Genomic DNA, 16923 nt, shown 5'->3' on the forward strand with positions numbered 1-16923 from the left:
TCTACCCACGGCTATCCAGCTGCTCCACGTAGCCACTCAGCTACCAACGTCTACCCACGGCTATCCAGCCGCTCCACGTAGCCACTCAGCTACCAACGTCTACCCACGGCTATCCAGCCGCTCCACATAGCCACTCAGCTACCAACGTCTACCCACGGCTATCCAGCCGCTCCACGTAGCCACTCAGCTACCAACGTCTACCCACGGCTATCCAGCCGCTCCACGTAGCCACTCAGCTACCAACGTCTACCCACGGCTATCCAGCCGCTCCACGTAGCCACTCAGCTACCCACGTCTACCCATGGCTATCCAGCCGCTCCACGTAGCTTCCTAGCTACCACGTTACTGCCGCATTCCTCTAACTCCTGTCAGTTCGCTGCACCCTCTCATGCGGAGAAACTTCATTAAGCCAAGTCTCCTCCAGCGAGCGTCTGCGCCAAGTAATACAGATCCAAGGCCCAGTCCGGGAACACAGCTCCTAAATTCCACGCTTGTGACATTTGGATATCTGTAATTCTTGTTTAAATGCAACTATTTGTTCAGTTAGTGCATTTACTGTATGTTAAGCTGGGTACACACTGACAGATATATTGGCCAATCAATTGATCGGCCAATATATCTGCTGCCCTTTGGCCAGTGTATACCCACGATATGTCTGTGAATGTCGTCGTTCACAGACATATCGCATTGGCTGTGCTGCACAGCCGATGGACAGTTATGCTTCTAAATTTGTAGGTCTCTGGATCCACCATAAAATGCATTTGCTGGAATAACAGATATGTGACTTCAAAGTCTATTTTCCTCTTAAAATACAGTACTCATCAGTTTACATTTAATTTTGTTTTAAATAAAATCTGTGAAACATTTGTAGGTTTTTATTACACTGTCCAAAGTTTGATTCCCTGCTAAAATGAAACTTCTAAAGTATTAGATACATCTATTTAAAAGAACAAGACAAGGCCCGTTTTCCAGAATATGAGTTCATTCTTTTGTGAGGAGACAAAGTCTTTGCTTCCTCCCATAAAGAAGCAAATTAACTCTATTCGCCATTTTATCTCATTGCGCAAAACAAAATCTTTTTTGTTACACGTGTGCAGCAAAATCATTGTCAGTAAGAAACTCCTAAAACTGTCCCATTTCTCCTATTGGATAGTGCAAACGGTAGCCCCCTGCCCCCGTGTAGATGCCACCAACTTGTCTTGCACAGATAAGCATTTACCCCTAAAACAAGTTTAGATACCATGAAAGTACTCTAGGAGCTTGACATCACAAAAGAGCAGGTTTTATATTCAAACAACCATTATGTACATTTATATATGTAATGAAAATTGTGGCAAAATTTCACATAAATCTAATTTCAATGAGGAAACAAACAAAAAATGCTGAGTAGTGGATATGTGCCTAATGTATTAATTTATGGTATGACAACTGTAAGTAAAAATTTCTATTCCCTGCTCATTTTTTATTGGCAGACTCATAAATTAAGCCAATATTTTAAACTTTCCTTAGTGTTTCTTTTTCCTTTACAGATGAATAAACTTCAGCAAGTTATAGTTCCTTTGCTAGAGGAGGCTCTGCCTTTCCATTACAAAGGTGAGTATTAAAACCTTTAAAGGCAGGGCAGATTAAATGCTGGTACCCACATAACCATGTAGACTAAAATATGAGCCCTGGCAACCCTAGAAGTCTAAAGACAAAAGGGTGGGCAGGGTCTCAGGAAGGCCCCAGACCAATCTCCTTCATGACCTTGTGAGGCAGGCTGTAGACGGAATAAAGATTCCAAGTAACATCATCACTGTGAAGCCCAGAAGATGACCACTGTATCTGCCCCCCACTGATACAGCTGGCGCCATGACAGGCTCCTGGCCCATGGGCTTATGGGGCCGTTTGCGGCTTCCCGACCAGAGGCAGCTGCCGGCCAGACAGTCGCTGATGCAGTATGAGGGGATGTCCCTGCTGCAAATAATGCTTGCGCCTGCCCCTGGGAAAGCGACAAGGCTGTTGCACACTGGCAGCGGCTGTGGATGGAGGCTGCATGTGGGTATAAGTTGAAGAGACCACGCTGGACCCACCGGAGTGCTGGGATGCATGACGCCGCTCCACAATGGAGGATAGTGATGTGAGCGGTGGCAATGCTGTCCCTGACTAGAGGTTTATATGCCTTCTATTTTATACGAGCATCCGTTATCTTTGGAGTCACTGTGAATAAACATAACATACTCATCTATCTTGTCTGTTTTCTGCCCCTCCTTGCCTGGCTTCATCTATATTTATTTATGGTCTATGGGCTGATTCAGCATGGATCGCAGCTGCTAAAGCGTACACAGACCGTGGATTGTTGCGTACTCCACGTGTGTATGCATCGCAGTGCGTGTGTGCAAAGGCATCACTGTGATCACACTGCGATCACGCAGACCACAAAGAGCCATCGCAGAATGAGTGACAAGCTGTGAGCATTTGGGGGTGGTGACAGGGGAGTGGTCGGAGAAACGCAGGTGTGTCTGTCTATTTGAACGCAGTTTCCTGTGTGTGTATACAGTGTATTTGTTAGTGTGTGGATACTGTGTATGTATATGTGTGTATGCATGTGTTTACGTGCGTGTGTATACTGTATATGTGTGTGTGTGTGTGTGTGTATATATATATATATATATTATATATATATATATAATATATATATATAAAATAAAACATGCAGGCACTCACAGTATACTGTAGCTGCTTTTGTGACTAAGCTGTATTGTCAACACCTTATGCTTAGGCGGAATGGCTTAATAAAGGTCTAAGATATTGACCGAAACTTCGCTGCTGCTAAATATATATATCTATATATATATATTTATTTTTATTTATATATATGTATAAATAAAACACCCCAACCGGCGACGTAAGAGAGGAGGGGGCCCGTGTGCATTCTCCGTGCAGGGCCCCCTCCTGCCTCCCCGGCGGCCGGCAGCCAACTGATGTGGCTGGCCGGCCACCGCAGAAGCAGCAGACTCTGGGCACTAGAGTGAGCCTGGAGTCTACTGCGCATGTGCAGAACGCCAGAAAAATGGCCGCGGTGGCCATTTTTCCGTGTTCTGTGCAGGCTGACACCCGACACGGGACCATGGACAGGTGAGTTTTAAATTATATGGGTGCAGGGTGTGCTGGGCGGGGCACACCCTGCCCCTATTATAGATACGCCCCTGACCCCCAACCCAGAAAAGCCTATATTTGCCCCTGCCCACACAGGGTCGGTGTGACCTTGTTGAGAACAGATGTCCAGTGGCACCTGTTCCCAGATAGGGGCTGAGCTGCTCAGTCAGCGCTGTCGCATAGAGCGAAGAGCGGCTCCCGAGTCCCTTCATCAGCATCACGTCACACGTCATGTCCATGATGCTGAACACTGATGTGGGGCCTCAGGAGCCGCTCTGCGTTCTGCAGCAGCGCTGACTGAGCTTTTTCATTCACAACACAGAGCCAGAAGGTAAGAAATCAGGGGGGAAGGGGTAGGCTCCATGTAGCGGCGGGGGGAATGGTAGTAGCCTCCCTGTGACTTGGTGGGGGCCTCCACAACTTAGTTGCCCCAGGGCCCCCACGAGCCTTAATGCAGCCATGGTGAGCGCTCACTGTGGCCATCCAGTTTGAACCCCCACCAGAAATACCCTGTACACACAAACACTGAAATGAATGACTGTTCATTACAATCTCCTTACAAATATCCACAGGTATATTGTGCTGTTTTGTCATTGGTTTCACAGGTGCTCTAGGTGTCGGATGGACTTTGCCTAACCTTCTACATCTACAAATAATAGATGATACCATTGATATATATGAGGTAAGCAATTAAACAGGTAATATTTTATGTACAGCAAAGAAAACCTTAATATTCTATTATTTAAGTGTAGAAATTGGCATTATTGAATTATTCTGCTACCATAATGTATAGACAGGTTAGTAATAAATTGTGACATCAACTTGTCCAAACATTACTTTATTCACTTTTCAGTATTTGTTATATTGACATTCTAAGGGGTAAATTTACTAAAGTTAGAGGTTTTAGAAGTGGAGATGTTACCCATAGCAACCAATCAGATTCTAGCTATTATCTTCTAGAAGGTGCTAGTTAAATGTTAAATAGAATCTGATTGGTTGCTATGGGCATTTCTAAAAAACCTCTCAACTTAGTAAATATACGTCTCTAATGAATGTGGTATTAATCTAACTGACCTACAGTAGGGCCTGATTCAGAGTTGGGAATATAGTAAAAAGAGCAAGTAACTTTGCATCTTGATAAAACCATGGTGCACAGCAGGTGGGGCAGATATAAAATGTGCAGAGATTTACATTTTGGGAGGGCAATGTCCAAACTCTAATATATTAAATAAATCACAGTGTAAAAATAAAGCTGTCCAGCATTTGTGGGCTACATGCAAACACAGCCAGTATTTACCCGACATGCAAAAATATGTATGTATTTGCACCCCTTGCATTGCAACGTGGTTTGTTCAGGTACATTTACTTGCTCTATCTTACTCTTTTCCCAACTCTGAATCAGGCTCCTAGTACTATATACAGTATATACTGTATACTGTAGATTTTCAGCACAGACACATTATGATTACATTATGAACACATGTCTCAGGAGATGAAGTGGATAGTAGAAACAATTTATATTTGCATAATCTCCTCATTCTGCGATTGGATGAAAAATGTATCATGTTTTGAGGCTGAATTTGGTTTTTAGAGTTGCCACTCCTTCTCCAACACCACACTACTCTGTGAATTGAATGTTGTTGTCCCAGCTCTATTCATGGACTATATATTCTTTGAAAAGTGATTGGGAATTACAGTGCAGAATGACCAAGCAAACACAACTAAGGCTGGGTACACACCTGAACGACCCTGCCCACGAGGCCACGCCACCTTTTTGGCACCGCGCGGCTTCACCACGCACACAGCATCCTTCCACGCGCCGGGTGACACTGCAGGGAGGGACGCCACTGCAGGCACATATAGTATATTAATAAAGCTCATATATTAGCTACCTTTTAAAATGCATTTATTTGACATAAAGGGAATTATACATTATCAACAACAAGGAAATACATATATTTCAATCCTTTTAAAATGTTATTTCTTTTCTCTAGGGATATGCAGTTATATCCGGAAACCTTCAATTTCCTGTGTAATATACAATTCATTGGACATATTCAAATAAACAAATGTGTTTAATTTGCACCAATTAAAGAAGCAAATATTCTGCATTTGGATAATGTTTTGAGTGACCCCTTTTGTAAATCTATTTTACACATATCAAGTATTGGTTGTAAATATCTCTTCTCTTAATCATACAGTAGTTAAGACATGACTGTTTCTTTATTTTTTACCAATGAGATTATTATGGGAAGTATCAGTCAAGTGAGTAATTTGTGACATGCCACCAGGGTCACCAAGTGAGGGTGGGTGGGGGGGTTTGCTGGTTAACCAGGCCCGGAAATGTTGGAGGAGCATGAGTCAGCTGCTGAGGGGGACAAATGTCCTTTGTTGCAGCACACTGTGCTGCACATAATATTTTTTCAAATATTTTTCAGAGACCTTGTGGATTTGGGCACCATAGTACCCAGGGACTGCCACTTTTGTTGTTGAAGTGCTTGCTTTGGGCCCCCACAAAATAAAACATTTTGGTGGTTTGGTTAAACCAAGCTACCAATGGGCTTAAGGCTAACAGAGTTAATTATGCCCAAAGTTCAAGATGTCATTATCCTCACCATCACCCTCACCACTGTTGTTAATATCATCATCACAATATTTTTTACATCATGCCTACTGGAATCCACCATTACAGTTTTTGTTTTTGGCGACAAAGGGATTTCCTCATAGAATGTGTAGTTAATTCAGTTGAAGCTTCTCCACTGTTTATGGAAATAGCCTCTTACGCTGATTGCTCACAAGGTTTCCGGCTGTGCTAAACACTCTTTCCAAGTACAAACTGGAGGGTGGGTAGCTTAAGTACATCATATGCTCTAAATTGCCTTTTTTTCCTCCAAGTATTCAAAAGGACTGTGTGAGATGCTAATTTGTACATTATCATTATAGTATTCTTCCACCATTCTACTGATGCTTACTGTATCAGATTGAGTAACGGTAGAGGTGTTAATATATAGAAGCACTTGACAGGGATGTAGCCCGGAAGCCGAATGTCTAAATCCCGACCGCCGGCTTCCAGACACTGTAATCCCTGAGTGGTACTAATGACAGGCATCAAAAACTCGATGCCTGTCATTAACCAGACGCCGGAAGACCGACGCCCGGCATACCGAACGAAGGTAAGCCACGCACCGGGTGCGGGCAGCTGCAGGGGGGAGGTTAGGTTTAGGGCTCCTGGGGGACTTAGGGCTAGGGGAAGGGGGGGTTAGGGTTAGGCACCCCTGGGGGGAGGTTAGGGTTAGGCACCCCTAAGGGAGGGTTAGGGTAGGGAATTAGGTTAGCAATACCTACCTTAGGACGATCAGGATATTCACCCTTGCCGGGCAGCCGCTGTCGGGATTTGAACCGCCGGCCATGCGTCCGGCGGTAATACTTACCACACCCATTTGACGAAATCCTGAGAAGAGTCTTAGTGGGGTAAGCCAATTTGCAATCGCATACCTGGTTTTTACAACAGATTGACACCGGTATGCCTCTTAGTGAATCCGGTGATGCAGTGAGTTGCCTGACTGTGAATGAGCTGGTGTTGTGTGTTAGATACTGCTGCTGAAGGTGATACACCCACCCAGTGGGGAAATGTAGCCAGCATCCTGACAGTCAGTTTGCCAACGGTAACAATACCGACTGCAACATCCCGATTGTTAGAATACCGACAGATTGTGGTGGTAAGTATTAGGGTTAGTGGGAGGGTTAGGGGGGGCGGCTAGGCACTAGAGGGAGGGTTAGGGTTAGGCTGTGGGTTTGGAGGGTTAGGCTGCTGGACAGGGGGCTACGTGAGGGGTGGGTTTGGGTTAGGGTTATAATAGAGAAATCTGTCAGGATTCTGACTGTCAGGATGCTGCTGTCAGTTTATGATCCTCGGCATCCTGACCATTAGGGTCCCACACCTAACCCCCCAGTGGGCTGTCACAGTCATGTAATCTTTAGTTTGACTAGTACTGCTTGTCTATATACTTGTAGTTAAGTGGACAGTCAGTACAATGACATTTTCTAGGCAAAGAATAACTTCTTGTTTAATGTCCCGATACAGGTGAGGAAGGTAGTTGAACTTAACACACTAGGTGAACTATCAATGATATAGGAATATAGGAAATGAGGGACTTTTACCTTTGCCATGCAGTTTTATTAAAAGACTAGAGATTTTTTTGACACTGGAAAAAAAAAAGTTTCACTTTAAATATTTTTGGGTGCTGCTAATGGGGACACAACAGCACCCAATAAGAACAGTAATATATGCTTCCTCTCCAAAATACACACTACTGAATTATAATTTAAATTGAATTATAAAAAACTGCAGATTTTGACACTGGAAAAAAAGGTATTTTTTTCCACTTTAATTATTTTGGGGTGTAGCTAATGGGGACACAACACCCAGTCTGTACTATACACTGCCTCTCAAAAGCACACGTTTCCCTTGAAATATCAAAATTGAAATAAGACTGCAGATTTTTAAAACAGAAAAATAATATATTTTTTCCACTGTAAATATTTTTGGGACACAACAACATTTAGTAAGTACAACAATATGCGCTGCCTCTCTAAGACACACACTCATGAAGTACAGTATGATTTAAATGTAATTATAAAAGCCTGCAGATTCTTTTTGACACCAGAACAAAATAAATCTTTCTTTTTTTCACTTTAATTATTTTGGGTGCAGCTAGCGGGAACATGACAACACCCAGGAAGTACAGTAATATATGATGCCTCTTCAAAACACACTCTCGAAAAAATTAGATTTAAATTGAAGTATGAAAGACTGCTGATATTTTTTGACACCAGATATAGATATTATCGATTCCTACCTATCGATTCCTACCTACCTATACACTCTAAAATAATTGTCGCTGTTTAGCGTTATGAGTCGCACAAGAAATAATTGCTTTCAGACTTTGATTGTAGTTCCAAAGCACAAAAAGTTATTATTCAACATAAAAACAGATAGTTACATGCTGTGATCTAAATACAATTAGCGCAAATAAATTATACAGACCCAAGGTACAGTCATTACATACGCATGCGCTCTGGATCCAGATCCCGGCATCAAAGAAGAAACCTCCGTCAACAACAAAGCAAGAAGACTGAGATCCAGTTTCAGAGAGCTCACATATATGCCCTTACAGAGATCGGCAATACAATAGAACAGGTTGGCATGATTCCATTGGTTCTTCTTCCTGGTTCTTCTGTTACAGTATAGTTCATAGGTCAGTTCTATGGTCACAATCCAGCCTCCAACAGCTCTTTTGTGTCTATTTTCCTGCTGCATAATAAATCTAAGCTGGCTACATTACAGAGTACAATTTAATGTTTAACTCTCTATGGTCCATAGTTTGCAGACACATGTTGCGATCTCCTCACCAATGATACTGGAAATCTGCAAAGACACAGTGGATCAGAACAACACCAAACACGGTCCGCTTACCATGTACTAAACGTTAGATATCAAATAACATTTATTTCACAACACTACTAATACTGAATAATCTTTGAATATTACACTTTAATGCTAGGGAACCTTTTTATGTAAGTGTGCAGTGTGTAAGTATTGCAGTATTGAGAAAAGACGCGAGTTAGCGTTGTGCGACTACGTGTTTGTGGAGTACACCATGGTATGTGTTTTGCAGGATTGATCATTTTATATGTTTTAGTGACTGTCTGTATTTATATGATGAGGACTTTTAACATCTTTCTATTGCGTGGGAATCTCACAACGCTAAATAATAGCATCGCCGTATGTACTTATAATGGACGAGATTCGCTAAAATGGCGCTGGGAGGCCAGTCGTAAAATGGCGTCTCATTGCCATTCGCAAAATGGCGTAGTGCAGATTTAATTTTAAACCGATTCTGTCTCAGCCAATTATCCGGCTTCGCCAGTCCACCCTTTGATAGCAAACAACATGCTATCATACTCTGATTTTAAAATTAAATTAGGCTTACATTATGACATATTATTTAATGTTATATTATGGGATGGCACAAGGTGGTTCTTAAACCATCAATAATGTGTGTCTGGGAGGGACATATAACTACCCTTATACGCACACTGCGGATCTTGGGAGATCATGGGAAAGATGTGGGGATGCACCAATCCTATAAAGGAAGTCTTGAGGGGGAATAGGGACTTACATTATTTAAGATGTTTTAAAATAACACTTTAATAACACATTTCATGTATGTCTAAATCTTATACATCATATATGTGCCTTCTAGTTCAGGGTTGTAATGTAGTCCTACATTTCCCTCAGTATTCATATTGTTACTACTGAGCACCATCATAATTTCATTCTTTTTTCCTTATTTTTACATTTTCCACATTTCAACACAGTGGGAACACATAAGCCAATTACTATGATGACAACCAGTATGAGGATCAGGAGTTTACCTATACTCGCAATCATTTCCTGGACCCACTCTCCTAGACCTGAGAACCATTTCACTGGGTTCAACCAAGAAACCCATCCTTCTACCTTCTCCTCTACTTTAGCCACTGAAGCATTATGGTTCTTTCAAAATTCCCATTTTAACTGCAGAATTTCATCCATCTTCCGGGATATCACCTCCTTGGGATCGCTGGTATCGTTTGTAATGTAAGTGCAACATTTTACACCAAATTGGGTGGCCAAAGATACGCAATACCCTCCAGTGACAGCTGTTAAATAATGTAACACTAGTCTATGTTGCAGGAGTTCTTTATTGTAAGCTTGCAACTCCTTACCTGTGTACCTGAATGTGTCATCATACATCTCGGTGATATTATGTATTAATTTAGCAAGATCTTGGATATATCTAAAATTCTGGTGGGATCCAATGCTACCAAAACTTGAAAGCCAGTTGTCTCACTAATTAACCGTGTGGCTTTATGTATGTCACCAGGTATCATATTTCTTTTGTCTCTGTGTTCATACTGTGTGTGAAGATATGGTGATGGTGTGTCTTTATGAATACCAAGCATTTCACCATGTGTCAGGGTCATAACCTCTGGAAGTACTCTTCCCAGATAACACAAACCTTTGGAACTCGGAGAGAGACACTTATATGCTTTCCTTCCACATATAAAATATACATCATCGGGGAGAACATAAGGAATAGAATGCATCATGACCAGCCAACACATTTCCCTCACAATTGATCCTATCTCAGGTTCTCCCATCTGGCTAATACATGTTTCTGGTTGTATAACCCTAGCACAGTACCCTTCTGGCATTCTGCCAACCATTTCTTTGGAGTTACTTAGTGTATATTTATACCGGAAGTGTCTTCCACCAGACCTAATTGTGCATAACAGTTCATAATTCATAGGCTCATAATCAGCTCTTAGTGAGAAGGTCATCGTCTGGTTATTCCCAGTCACCTCCCAACTTCCTGGTTCATTGGAGTTGGTGATGTTCAAACATAAAAGTGTTTCATCTACCTGGTACTGGTGGAGTTTAAAATGGGGTGGTTTGGTGTTAAGAAATTTTCCATCCAGTGTCTTCCCTTTTTGTAATTCTAAAATCTCAGAGACATTTAATGGAAATGGCACTAATCCTACATTATGCTGTCCTTGGGGCACATGAGAGCACACCCAACAGTTGGTTTTGTTTAAAACTTTGCCCACCATAGTATGATAATCCTCTAAAGGATACCCACCCCAATTCTGGTTATACTTAGGTTGGTACTGTTGGATGCATCTCTCATTGACTATGGACCCACAGAACTCACACATACCATAGTCCTCAGATGATAGACCTTCGCACTGTCTCTGAGTATCCAGAATAGCAGATCTCTTAACAATTACTGTACTGGGTTTGGTCAGGTACCACCCTTGTGACGTATTGCTCCTTCTCCCGACTCTACTCCATTGATATAACCATCAGCTCCCCTCTCCATCCTCTGTCACAGAAACCAGAGATCCCGAAACAACCCAAGATAATGGGGACTCTGGGAGAAAACACAAAGATAACCACAGCAGACCAATCCATTGTTGAAAACACTGATCTACAAATTTCTTTAGCTCAGATATCTCACTGTAACCTTTAACGTTCCCGGAACAGACTCGCAATTGACAGATCTACATTATCTGTCTCGATTCCGCCTTGTTTCTCCACCGGTTAGTTGACCTTCTTACAGTGAGTGGAATGGACCCAGGTATCTCTCTCCGCCACCTTCAATGAAGTTGTACTTGTCAGCAACACTGATACAGACCTTCCCACCGATCAGTCAAACAACCTGAATGCAAGAAATTTCGGATCATAATAAATTCTCCAGGTTCAACATCATGACAATTTGTTTCAGGCATACCATGTGACAACAATTTCAGTTTCTGCTGTTGCTGTTTTACTCATTGTTATAAGATACCTTACAGTTACCTCGTTGTTACTTTTCAAGTCCTCCTGTGGGCTTATAATCAAATGAGGTTGTCTACCAAACAGTATTTCAAAGGGGGACAGATTGAGAGGGAGTCTAGGAGTTGTCCTGATACTATGAAGGACAAGTTGTAGTGCTTCTGGTAATCCCAGTCCAGTTTCCGACATGATTTTACTTAATTTGTTTTTAATAGTCCCGTTCATCCTCTCCACCTTGGCACTGGCTTGCGGTCGGTAGGGGGTATGAAGTCTACTATTAATACCCATCAGCTTACACATATTTTGGAAAACCTCACCTGTGAAATGAGTACCCCTATCACTCTCAATAATTCTAGGGATACCGTATCTGCATACAAACTCCTGAACAATTTTGTTGGCAGTAAACGCAGCAGTATTAGTGGCAGCTGGGTATGCCTCAACCCAATTAGAAAACACATCAGTGCACATTAATACATACTTGAGATTCCTGCAGGGTGGTAATTGGATGAAATCAATTTGTATTACCTGAAAAGGTCCGTCGGTCAAAGGAATGTGGGATGGTTCGGTAGGGATCATTTTCCAAATGTTTTTCCTCAAGCAGGTCAGACAGGACATTGCTCTATTTTCCGCTTGAGAAGAAGCACCCGGTGCACACCAGTATGCTCTCACCAATTTGCACATATCTTGCTTTCCCAGGTGAGTCAGACCATGCGCTGCCTCAGCCAGGCTTGGGTAGTACGCCTTGGGTGTCACTGGCTTACCTTGTCCATCTCTCCAGAGTCCAGAGGACTCTTGCCCTCATCCCTTGGACTTCCAGACTGCCTATTTCTGACTGGAATACAAATTTTGCATCTCAATTAATTTCAGCATATCAATCGTTTGAAAAGTCATCATTTGTTCAGTTGGTACATTCATTTTTAACCCTGCTGCCCATTTTGCAGCTTCGTCTGCCGTGTTGTTGCCCAGTGACACCGGATCATCCTCACATGTATGGGCTTTACAATTAATTACCGCCACTGCCTTAGGCAATTCAATTGCTGTTAATAATCCTTTTATATGTCTGGAATGTGCAATTGGTGTGCCTGCTGCTGTTATAAACTTTCTCAGACGCCATAGAGTGCCGAAATCATGTACCACCTCGAAGGTGTACCTAAAGTCAGTGTAGAAATTAGCAGATTTACCTTTTGCTAACTCACATGCTCTCCTTAATACCACCAGTTCCGCCACTTGGGCATAGTGTGGTGGGTCTAAAGGTTCGGCTTCTATAACGTCCTCATCATTTACCACAGCATAACCTGTACATAACTCTCCAGTGTCAGTTTGTCTATGACAACTCCCATCTGTGTAAAATGTCACATCTACATTTTCTAAAGGTGTATACTGTATGTCAGGTCTTGCAGTAAAGGTTTAATTCAGATATTCTATACAATCACGTGCATCAATATACCTGCAGAACTCACCTTTTGCCAGCGATTCACCTCTCTCCACCCTTTGTGCATCATGTTGCACATATGGTAAATACGTTGCTGGGTTTAACGTACTGCACCTTTATATGATGATGTTTGCAGGTGTTATTAGGGCTAGTTTCCATTTTGTGAACCTAGCTGAGGAGACATGTCTGGTTTGGGCAGAGTTCAACAAAGCAGATACAGCATTGGGAGTATAGACAATCATATCATGGCTTAAAACCACATCCTCACTCTTACTGACCAAAAGAGCAGTTGCTGCTACACTTCTTAAACTTGTTGGTAGTGATCTTGCCACAGTGTCCAATTGTGCACTGTAGTATGCTACGGGCCTACTGGCATCACCATGTTTTTGTGTGAGGACCCCTGCTGCACAACCATTAGCTTCCGTACAATACAAATCAAAAGGTTTTTCATAATCAAGTATTTCCAATGCAGGTGCTCTTGTCAGACTATCCTTAAGATTAAGGAAAGCCTGCTCTGATTCCTCTGTGTGTATGACATGATCGGGCTTTGAGGAAGAGAATAAGTCCTGTAATGGCGAGGCCAAAATATAAAAACCTGGGATCCACATTCTGCAGTATCCACACATTCCCAAGAAGGTACGAATTTGCTGTTGGTTCTGCTTCAGTGTCATGGTCTGTATGGCTTGGATTCTGTCATTTGTCACGTGTTGTAAGCCCTGGGTTAGGCAATGTCCCAAGTATTTAACCCTGGACTGGCATGGCTGTAGTTTGTCCTTAGCAACCTTGTGTCCTGTTTGCGAGAGATGAAGCAATAAAAGTTTAGTATCATTTAAACATGACATAAACTAATCAGAACATAACAGTGAATTGTCCACATATTGTATTAGAACAGATCCATTGGCAGGTTGAAAAGATTGTAAACAGTCATGTAAGGCCTGGTAGAAGATACTGGGGCTATCTATGAAACCCTGGGGCAATCGTGTCCATGTGTATTGTACACCCCTGTATGTAAAAGCAAATAGGTACTGACAGTCAGGATGAAGACGTACAGAGAAGAGAGCAGAACAGAGGTCAATGACAGTGAAATGGGTTGCATTTGGTGGGATCTGCATAAGAATGACAGCTGGATTTGGCACTATGGGAAATTGGCTCTCTACTACCTTATTGACCCCTCTAAGGTCTTGTACCAGCCTATAACCCCTCCCACCACTCTTTTTCACAGGAAAGATGGGACTGTTGGCTACCGCTTTTTAGATTTACCATTACGGGAGCTACATTTGCCATTAATCCAGTGTCCTGTCCATCCTTGGTAAAAAGTGAATCTGGAATTCGGGATAACATTTGATCTACCTGAGATGGGTTTTTACCTGAACCGGTAGAGTGATACATTATCCTTTGGGGAGTGTCCAACATATCCCTCACCTCATATGCAACTCTCTCTGGGATATCTAGAAATATACCATCAGGGATACAATATATGACAATATATGACACATCCCATCTTACATAACAAATCCCTTCCCAGTAGGTTAGTAGGAGCCGCTGCTGCCAGGAGAAAAGAATGCCTGGTATGCAATGGTCCGATAGTAACCTCTGTGGATTTGGTTAAAGGATAATGTTGCACTTTACCCGTTACACCCATTGCTGGTACTGTCTCGCTAGTCACCTGTAAATTAGCAGGAGTTTTTATCACTGATCTGGTCGCCCCTGTGTCTACAAGAAAAGGATGTTTAGTACTAGCTACATCAACCATCATCACCGGTTCTTCCCTAGTACTTCCAGTTAACCTGACTACAGGTATGACCTGAGCCCTAGCATTGACTTTCACTCTCCAATACAGCATTTAAGGCCACAATTGGAGCTGGTGACTGTTGGAAATTTCCTGTACTCTGTGTATATCCCTTATGTGGATATCCAGGTACTCCCTGGTAAGGGGGTCCTACCTTCTTCACCTTACAGTTCCTACTTACATGTCCCACTTGGTTGCAGTTAAAGCACCTTCGTGAGTGGGGTGGGTGAAAGGGTTGCTGTGTGGGTTGAGTGGTAGAGTAAGATTGTGGGTGTGGATAAGGATTTTGAGGGTAATATGGTGGTTGTGGATAGTATGGGTTTTGTGGCTGTGTGTGATAAGTGGGGTAGGGCTGTGTTTGTACTGGTGCAGGATTGGTGAGGGCATGTAGCTGTGCAGGTGCATGTGTGTCTGGTGGCTGTGATGTTACATTCATTCCTTCTAGAGCTTGAATACTAACAGCCATTAGCTTCTTGCTCTGGGTCTCTCTCTTTTTGAGGATGTTTTTATCATGTTCATTAGTGGATTAGATGAGTGTGTCTACAGTAACTCCTCTCCAGCCAGGTAGTGAGGTCTGAACTCGGGTCTTTAGATTGTCTTTTAGACCATCCATAAGTACTGTTATGATCATTCCCCTGTGATGAGTGCTATCTTTAATATCCTCTATCCCAGTGTACTGGGTGATAGCCTACAGAGCTCGGTTACAGTAATCCTCTGCAGATTCACTCTCTTTTTGTTTTATGGTGAAAATTTGACTCCAGTTAACTACTACTGGAAAATATACACCCAATTGAGTTATTATGCGGGTAATGTTACCTTGGTTACCCTCGTCTGTTCAGGGACCATCTCCATCCAATACGCAATCCATGATAAACTTTTCACGTCGATATTGTGTGGAAGACAAGCCCTTAACACCACTTGCCAATCGTTATTGGTTGGCTTGTGAGCATTACCCAAATTTTTCAAAAATCTTTGGCATTTTGCTAATTCCTTTTTAGGGTCAGGGAAATCATTTATTATGGAATTTAGCTCAGCTCTTGTCCAAGGACAGTGCATTGCTACCTCCCTTGTGGGCACTATACCGTTCGCATCCGCATTCCCTTTTGGAACAGTTATTGTCCGAATGGGATGCAGACCGGCCGCACTGCTACTTTTGACCTTGTTACCTGGCTGGGGATTTAGTCTACTACTGCTAAGTATAGAGTTAACAACTTCCTCTATGGGTGCAGTGGATGTAAACACTTCCTGTACTATCACTGATGAAGATGGGGCCACCACTTGTGCTTGTTGTGATGGAGCATCTAACATGTGTACAGCATGGAAAATGGCAGACATAACAACAGGTTCATCATCTGCATCATAAACATTTTCTTTGTGATTACTCAAGAGAGGGTACAAGTTACTTGTTACATTTTTATGGGTTTTTACATCGGCTGCACCTACACCTCTATCCGCATAGGGTGGTGGTGATGTAGATCTAACATCTCTACCGTTTGCTTGGCTCCCATTTCTGAGAGAATAACCTTAAGCTTTTCAATAGAGATTTAGACCAGTGAAAGAACGTCAAGGCTACTTTCACTTACCTGTGCACGATATTAACAGGATGCGCCCACACACCTATGGAAGAATAACCAGGCTGCTTCCACGCACCTAATCCCTTTTTGACTACCTTTCAACTGCTAGCATGTAGGCATTCCAATAACACCTACCTTTTTCAGTGATTTCGTCCACCCTCTACTCAGTTCACAATCACAATTTGCCACAACTGTGCAGTTCAATTACAATGCTCAAGTAGCCCTAACTGATCACTGAATACTGCAATCACAATGAGAGCCGATACCTACAACAAGGACAACAACTACACCTGCTTATGTGTGTAGACTGCGGTATCTACTACCGAGCCACTAGGCCAACACCAGGCACCTAGCACTTAAGGGTCTTACAATACCCTTAACTAGGGAACATGTTACCCCTACCAACAAATGTTCACTGTTACACACCCTTTTCCTGCGCAGAAAAATACACGTTTTCCCAGATTATGGTAACACTGATCAAGATATTTACAACAATGCTATCTATCAATATCACAATGCAATCTCAACGGCTTTGTTTGAAACACGTGGCAGCAATACAGGAAATACGTATACGCTATTGTGCAACTAGTTCGCAAACACAATAATGCGA

General features: G+C 42.5%; 1 protein-coding gene across 1 annotated transcript in view; it reads left to right on the forward strand.

Annotated features, from left to right (window-relative positions):
• The window catches only part of LOC148514863 (BPI fold-containing family B member 2-like), a 52371-nt gene that overhangs the window by 16646 nt on the left and 18802 nt on the right, over positions 1–16923 (forward strand). The window contains exon 10 of the mRNA XM_088480768.1: positions 1530–1593. Within this exon, the coding sequence (XP_088336894.1) occupies positions 1530–1593 (64 nt within the window). The remainder of the gene's footprint in view (positions 1–1529; positions 1594–16923) is intronic.

Source organism: Taudactylus pleione, unplaced genomic scaffold, assembly GCF_031769625.1.
Source record: "Taudactylus pleione unplaced genomic scaffold, aTauple2 ptg000256l, whole genome shotgun sequence".
Classification (NCBI taxonomy): domain Eukaryota; kingdom Metazoa; phylum Chordata; class Amphibia; order Anura; family Myobatrachidae; genus Taudactylus; species Taudactylus pleione.